Source organism: Dendropsophus ebraccatus, chromosome 3 (genome assembly GCF_027789765.1).
Source record: "Dendropsophus ebraccatus isolate aDenEbr1 chromosome 3, aDenEbr1.pat, whole genome shotgun sequence".
Lineage (NCBI taxonomy): Eukaryota > Metazoa > Chordata > Amphibia > Anura > Hylidae > Dendropsophus > Dendropsophus ebraccatus.
In genome coordinates this window covers 96,925,448-96,933,539 of record NC_091456.1, presented here as the reverse complement: position 1 = coordinate 96,933,539, position 8,092 = coordinate 96,925,448, and the positions used below count along the sequence as shown (strand labels likewise).

Sequence of the window (8,092 nt, the reverse complement as noted above, 5' to 3'; positions counted from 1 at the left end):
CCCCTCCCTTTCCCATTCTACCTCTTCCAGCTTAAGGTCATTCATTTAATTAGCAGTGAGGGAGGAGGGAAAGGGGAACATGCTGTATATCTTGTTTTAAAAGGTCTGTTACTAGTGATTTATAGGTCCAAGCCCCCTCCTTCTTTTCCCTCCTTGAGTGCCCAGCCCTCCTCAATTTGGGGCTTGGCTGGTAAAACTCACACTCCCTTTAGACTGGCTACAGTAGAGAGCTGACATACTTCCAGAAAGAGTAGACTGGTTGCCATACTTTATTATGCCTACTTTGGCTTTTTATTTCAGTCAGACAAAGAGAGAATGGAGAAGGGGACAGGGGCAAAGTAGTTTTAGACAGTTAACTTTTCTGGCATAGGAAGAGAAGTGGACACATATGTATGTACTGCATACAGAAAGCAACACTATGCAGTAGATAACAACTGAAGATACTGTACTGACAAGTACAGAAATAAAGCAGATGAAAGAGGAATAACTTCAAGATTGCTTTGGGAAGAGGATGACAGGGATATTTACAGTTGCAAGCATTGCATAAAGGCAAGTCGGAACAAGGGTTAAATCCTTTCACAAACTGAGGAGGGGGGAGAGTGAGAGCAGAGCACACACTGCTCCTTCCACCCCCAGGGCACACTCACCCCTCCTGTGCTGTGTGCTTGGAAAGGAAGACAGTTACCCCTGTAGGGGCACTGGGTGAAGTCCTGTGTGTGGATTGACCTGTGCTTGTTTCCCAACATGTTTCTATTGTGGATTTTGGGAATTCTTTGCAGCCTGTCCATAGCGCAGAACAGTCCGTAAGTATTCCTGAACTTTTATTAATTCATGCATGTCTTTTCATTTAAATGCTTGTGATAAATATTTATCTTTTTGGGGCTCTGGTGAGCGCACGTTCACTAAAAGGACAATGTTGTATTTGTAAAGAGAGTGGACATTACTTATACACTGTTAGAACATTAGCTGTATTAATAACCCACATGAATAGGTTTGAACAGCATGGCAATATGACACGCCTGATAACACTTTTTCATCTTGATGACCAATTCTGTACTCCAGGACTATCTTTGCTGACTTATATGAGCAATACAGCCATATAGAAATATACAGATACTTTGTAAGGAATATTTTTACAGTGCAAAATATGTATGCCCTGAAAAGCTAATGCTCAAAACTGTGTGGGGTCAAGAAGTTATGGGCTTGGATACAACTTCAAATAGGAAGGGAAGTAGACTTGTTAACCACTGTTCACATTACTCATGTATATAATAATTGTTTCCATTCATTATGTTTTATATTTCCAGTATACAACTCGCTTAACCATTATATTTCACAGTCATATTTCTACCATTACAGTCAGTATTTAAGTGACACAGCAATGTAAGGAGGCAGGAGCATAACATTTTGTTGCTATATCATAGCAATTTATCAGTCATAAGGTTAACTTCTAACACAGAATAATGTGTACTATGCATAAGGAAAGGCACAATAAGGCAGTGGTGCAGACCTGATGAAATCAGAGTAGTGCTTTAAATTTCTCATTCATTTATTTTCCCCATATTGTACATTTGTTATTTCTTAGCCATTTGTCTGTAACTTAAAAAAAAAGTTGTAAAAATGAAACGCCTGACATATTTATTGATCAGAATTGTTTTCACCCAATAGCTGACCCTAACTGATCCCATGAATGAAGGGATCTATTCCCCACTGTTCACAGAAGAGGTGGTCATCATTCCAATGGTCTGTGCTTTCTGTGGAGCTCTAATAGTAGTGTCAAACTCTTCTGTGCATGGACTTGGTGTCATGTGACCATTAGTCTTCTGAATATGTTCTTACGACCGCCACATGACCGGGAGTCTATGTATTAGTTATTTGGCAACTAAGGGCCATTGCACACTGATTAAAAGAGGCTGAGTTCACAAGAGGAGCCCATGCTGCGGATTCCGCTCGAAATTCAGCCTGTCCTGGCACCTCTCTTCTCTGTTTAAAGAATGAAAATGTTAATTCTTTTAGTGGAGAGGGGAGGTGCAAGAGAAATCCCATTGAAGCAATCGGACAGGCTGAATTCCGAGTGGAATCCGCCGCAGGGACTCCGCTCATAAATTTTGCCTCTTTTACTCAGTGTGCAAGGGCCCATAGCCTCCATTCTATTCCATGTTAAATGATCACATGTGGTTATTTGCACCTGCTTAATTCCAAGATCAGTGGAGGTCACATGTACTTGGATTCCTAAGGCTAGTTTCACACATTGGGGGAGATTTATCAAAGGGCGTAAAAGTTAGACTGGTGTAAACTGCCCACAGCAACCAATCACAGCTCAGCCTCCAGCTCTGGTGAAAGGAAAGAGGAGCTGGGATTGGTTGCTGTGGGGAGTTTACACCAGTCTAACTTTTACGCCCTTTGATAAATCTCCCCCATTGTGTTTTTTTGTGCCAAAGGCAGACAAATGAGATGGAAAATATAAAGGGATTTTGTGTTTTTGTGATGCATCCATTTCTAGTTTTGTCACAAAAACTGCTTTGTGTTTCCAGCCTAATGGTTTTATTTCTATGACATGTCTGATTGACATAGAAGTGGATCGAAGGTAATAGGAGGCCTAGGGTCCTATTAGACAAAGCAATTTTTAACTATAAACGATCGTAAACAAGAACTATTTGAAACCATTAACCATATTACACAGAACGATAGTTGTTAGTTATGATCGTTAATACGATCATTACTACGATCGATCTGATCCCAGCAAAAGAGCGAACGATGTGGAATCGCACTGACTGATTAGCGAATAATTAACAATGATTTCAGTGTCAGTTCAAATTCAATGATCCACAACACATGAACGACTTCTCATTGGTAGTTTGACCATTGCCTGCATTTACACAAAACAATTATCGCTTAAATTTGAATGCTATGATTTTTCGCACGATAATCATCCAATGTATTAGGGCCCTTAGAGCTCTGCAACTATGGAGACTCAAACTAAAATTACTTTCATGGTGCGTTCACACCTACAGGATCTGCAGCTGATTTTCTGCAGCAGATTTCATTTAAATAACTGAACACAGCATCAAATCTGCTGCAGAACGCACCCTCATGCAAGATAAGTCCAGTCTTAATTTCTATCTGCTTGTGTTACAGTGCTGAACTAGTCCCTTCTTCATAAACAAATAAAAAATGATTGTGACCTTGGTTTCTATCTGGGTGCATTCTTAAAGGACCCATACAACCTTTAGCTAAATGGTGCAGCTATATTTGTCACTCAGTTATACTTCGAAACAGCTGGAGTGAGTGGTTGCCCTTTTTAGTGCACTGAGGAGTAAAGAACCACCCCTGGTGCACCAAATGGACTTATCAATAGAACGTCTTTAACATAAAAAAGGTGCACAGGAGTGCCATGGAACAGGCATCCTGTACCTCTTTGTAACAGCTCCTAGTAGTACCAATGAGCAGGTTATGATGCCTGTTAATAGAATTCCTTTAATCGGAAATATACTACTTATCAGGAATCATGCTGCATAAGTTATGAAATTATCATCCATATATAAACAAGCTGACATTTGAAACAGGTGACAGGTTCACTTGAAAGAACACTTGTTAGTGTAATCTACCTGCCTAAATTATGCAGGTACCCCTCATCCTCAAAACAGCCATGACTCATTAAGGCATGGACTCCACAAAATCTCTAAAGCTATCTGTCCTATTGTATCTGGTGTTGAGCCTTTAGCATGAAATCCTTTAAATCCTGTAAATTATTAGGTGCAGGTTTCTTGGCTCAGACTTTTCTTTTCTAGTTGATCACATGGCTGTTCCATTGGATTTAGACCTGGAGAATTTGAATAACAAGTCAACTCTTTGTCATGTTTCTCAAACCATTCCTGAGCAATTTTCGCAGATTGACATTAAGGTTACAAACACACTTGGCGGGTCTGCAGCGAGTCTCCATGCTGCGTTTTTGCAGCGAGACTCGCTGCAGATCCCGGCCCTATACTTTTAATGGCAGACAAACCCCATTAACCCCCCGGCCGCCGGAGCTGATACTTCACCTGATCCCGGCTCCGGCGGTTCCCGATGTCTTCAGCAAGCCGGAGCGGGGCCCAGGTGAAGTATATGCTCCAGCCAGCCGCCCGCAGCCCCGCCCGCCCCGATCGCACGCCCCCCCCCCCCCGCAGCACCGATCGCACGCCCCCCCCCCCGCAGCACCGATCGCACGCCCCCCCCAATCGCCCCCCCCCCCCGCAGCACCGATCACTCGCCCCCCCGCAGCACCGATCGCTCGCACGCCCCCCTGCATATACTTCACCTGGTCCCTGCTCCGGCTTGCTGAAGACATCGGGAACCGCCGGAGCCGGGGTCAGGTGAAGTATCAGATCCCGCGGCCGGGAGGTTAATGGGGCGGGCTGCAAACAAACTCGCAGCAGGGATGTACATCCCTGCTGCGTGTTTCTGCCATTAAAAGCATAGGGCCGGGATCTGCAGCGAGTCTCGCTGCAAAAACGCAGCATGGAGACTCGCTGCAGACCCGCCAAGTGTGTTTGTAACCTAAGGAATATTTTTATCATGAAGGGTTGTACTTGGTTTGCTGCATTGCTTACATAGATGGCATCACACTACCTTTGTTGATGTGCCTTCTTTCCATGGTACATCCAGGTACCATCTATTCCTCAGTTATACAACGTATCAGGCCATCAAAAAAAAAAAAAAAAAAAAAAACATAGGATTTATCCTGATTGCCATATTGGAGTCTGGAAGGAAAATTTCTCCCTGTGATGGAGCAATTGTTGTATTCCTCATGAGGGTTTTTGCCTTTCTCTGGATCAACACAGTAGAGTTGTAAGTTGAACCTGATGGACTGCAAAATAGACTGATGAGCCATCCCTGACGATCAGCTGTTCGGCACTCACACTACATAGTAAATGGGGCTAGAAGCAGTTGTTTCTGTTCAATGTGTAGCAGTCATGACCTGTATTACAGCTCAGTTGCCATACACCTGAACTGCGCTGCAGTTACCTATTGATGGCTCTCAGGGGTTAGCATGAGTATTTTGCAGTTAGGCAGTCCCATGCATTGCATTTTAAAGAAGGTAGAAAGGTCAGTACTTCACTGGTCTGGACACATTACACGTACAGAACAAGTGTCAGAATCTTTATTTAATTGCAGTGCAATGTTTTTTCTTACACCATTCTAAAATAGCCTACAGATAAGTAATGTGTCATGGTAAAGAAACCCTTTAACAGGAATATGTCTATAGGTTTATACTGCCCTAAATTAAGCCAGCATAACCTGGTGACAGAAATTCTGAACAAAACAATGTATTACTTTATTCTGTTTAGCCATTCCCCTAATATGCAGGAAAATGGGATTCCTGCTGTGCCACTCTCTCTTCCTCCAACAGCTGTCTGCCTATACACAGTATATATTCACAGTATAGATAGACAACTGCCAATCAGTGGCCAGAGGGCAGAGAGAGTGGATGCTCATGAATATTGAGTATTACTGAGCACAGACACATTATGGAAAGGTTTAGTGTGTGGTGTTTAGAGTCTTCGTTATTATATCTCCAAATCAAATGCAGGGAACAATGCAAGCTATGCATCATTTTGTTCAGCTTCTCTGTCACTAGTTTATGGCACCCTTAGATAGGACAGCATAGACCTACTGACAGTCTCTTAAACTTTTTTAATAAACTTGTGCAACAGTAATTCTTCTGTAGGACCAAACTAGACAGGGTAGCCATCACTTCCTATTTAGATCATTGAACTTTGGCATGCAGGACCACATCACCAGTTCACCTGTTTTCCTTCCTTAGACCACATTTTATAGGTACTAACTATAGTATCTACTAGTAATACCACACAAGGCCCAATGTTTTGGACGTGTTTTGGCCAAGTCATCTAGCCATCACAATTTGGCACTTGGGAAAGTCACTTAGATTCCTACTTTTATCAATTTATGTTGCTTCTTACACATCAACTGCAAGATCTAAGTGCTCACGTGCTGCTTAATATATTCACCCCAACTGTGTGGACCCCTTTGTTTCTGATCAGTTGTCCTCAGACAACCCAGTGTTTAGTGTAAAGGTCTAATTTTTCCCCTGGGTCTTTGTACCTGATTTGTTAAACATTTTTTAAAATGAAAAAAAGTTCTCTAAGGCCTCAAGTACATATAATTTTTTAGTCTTTGTGGTTTCTGAACATAAAATGACACAGTGGACCGCGACAATTTTCATTTTTTCCTCCTCCCCTTCTAAGAGCTCTAGCACTTTCTTTTTTCTATCTACAGGGCCATGCAAGGGCTTTTTTTTTCAGGCAACATTTTTTACTGAGGAAAGGATATATAGTGCTATCCTGAAACACGTCTAAAGAAGTTGCAGTGTTAAAACATAAGCTATTTGTATCCTGATATATATGCCGCTATCCAGAAACAGTTGATCTTTTATGCAACATCATAGCGCTTGTGCCGGATACAGGCCTCACAATGAAAGCTTACCAGACAGTGAAAGGGGGAGAGTCCTGTAAATTGCCGATCAGCCTACATGGACGCTGCGCGCTAGCGAGGTGAACGCTACCTTAAAGCGCATGATCCTGCTGCACATAAACAGCCAACACCTGCGGACGCAGAGACAAGGCCGGCTCTAGCATTTATTACAGAGTCCACAACTACCCATACCCTGTGAGGACAACAGGAGCGGTGAGCGGTGGTCATGTACCATATGATAACCACACTATACTATGAAGATATGTATCACCTGTAATATCGCCTACTAATAGGACTTGGTCCAAATAATAGAGACACCTCCTGTTTTATTCCCAACAGATATAAGTATATATATATATATATATATATATATATATATACATATCATATCATGTCCTATGCGTGACGCCAAGAAAAATTATCATGTCCCTTTGGTGGTGTCATGGTAATATGCTAAGGGTATTGTATTGCTGGGTGGTGTAATGCAACCTTAGGGCTCACCTTCTGAAACCTTCCTGTCACGGTGGGGTCCGAGGGTGCTGGGGCCCTTGTCTTTCTCAGCATACACACAGGGACATATAATTTTTAATAAAAGTCGTCACACTAGCGGTGAAAGTATATCAAGACTTTACTTGAAGGATAATTGTATATAATCCAATACAGGGGCATCTGATGGTGGCAAACTGTTGGCTTGATCAGAGTCAGAGTCCTTTGCTTCAGGGGGAGGGTTACCTTGGTTACTATAGCTTAGACTTGGTGGATAAATAGGATTTCAAAGAGACAGACCTGTTCCAGAGACTTTATAGCTTTCCGCCTTTATAAGGTACGTGTGAATAGGTACTTGAAGTTACTGAAGAGACTTGACGCTGTCGACACTCGCTATCATGTAGGAGGAAGACGCAAGGGCACACTGACTTGGCAGCCAGGAAGATGTGGACGGTGAATGGGAGACCCTCTATCACTTCACCAATCCGACAGCAGGCACTAATAAATACAGAGGATGTCCTGCTGAGACTTTGAAGACAAGTATTAGTCCTTATGGCTGACTGGAAACAGGTTAGGGGGTTGAAGATGGAGTCTGACAGGATTACTGAGGTGATGCAGGGAGGTTAGATGTGACTCTGGCAATACCAGACTACCAACTGTCACTGAGGAGACCGCACAGCCCTTATGGGTAGAAGGTGGGTGGAGCTAGCTTTCCCTTGGCCAATCACTAGAGTGTGATAGGTTGCAGGGGAGGAGCACTGATCAAGCTCAACACTTGTATTATTAGCAATTAAAGAGAACCTATCACCTAAATGTAACTATCCCTATTATGAAAGTACATCTCTCCCTAAGTCTATTCATGAAGATACAGACTGCATTTGCAGTCTGTATCTTTATACTTTACCTGATCCTCTGTTCCCTGGCTGTTCCGGTGGGCGCCGCCATCTTGATGACGTCACTTGCGTTCCAGCTGTGCGTTCCAGCGTGACGTCATCAAGATGGCGGCGCCGCCGGAACAGCCAGGGAACAGAGGATCTGGTAAAGTATAAAGATACAGACTGCAAAGCAGTCTGTATCTTCATAGATAGACTTCATGAGGATACGGACTGCATTTGCGGTCTGTAGCTTTATA

The 8,092-nt window shown here is 42.9% G+C and overlaps 1 protein-coding gene across 2 annotated transcripts in view; it reads left to right on the top strand.

Moving 5' to 3' along the window:
- The first annotated feature begins 227 nt into the window (after positions 1 to 227).
- The window catches only part of CPAMD8 (C3 and PZP like alpha-2-macroglobulin domain containing 8), a 131,672-nt gene continuing 123,807 nt past the window's right edge, over positions 228 to 8,092 (top strand). For both annotated transcript variants that reach the window (XM_069962282.1, XM_069962281.1), the window contains exon 1: positions 228 to 803. In XM_069962282.1, coding sequence (XP_069818383.1) covers positions 745 to 803 — 59 coding nt within the window. In that variant the 5' untranslated portion in view covers positions 228 to 744. The remainder of the gene's footprint in view (positions 804 to 8,092) is intronic.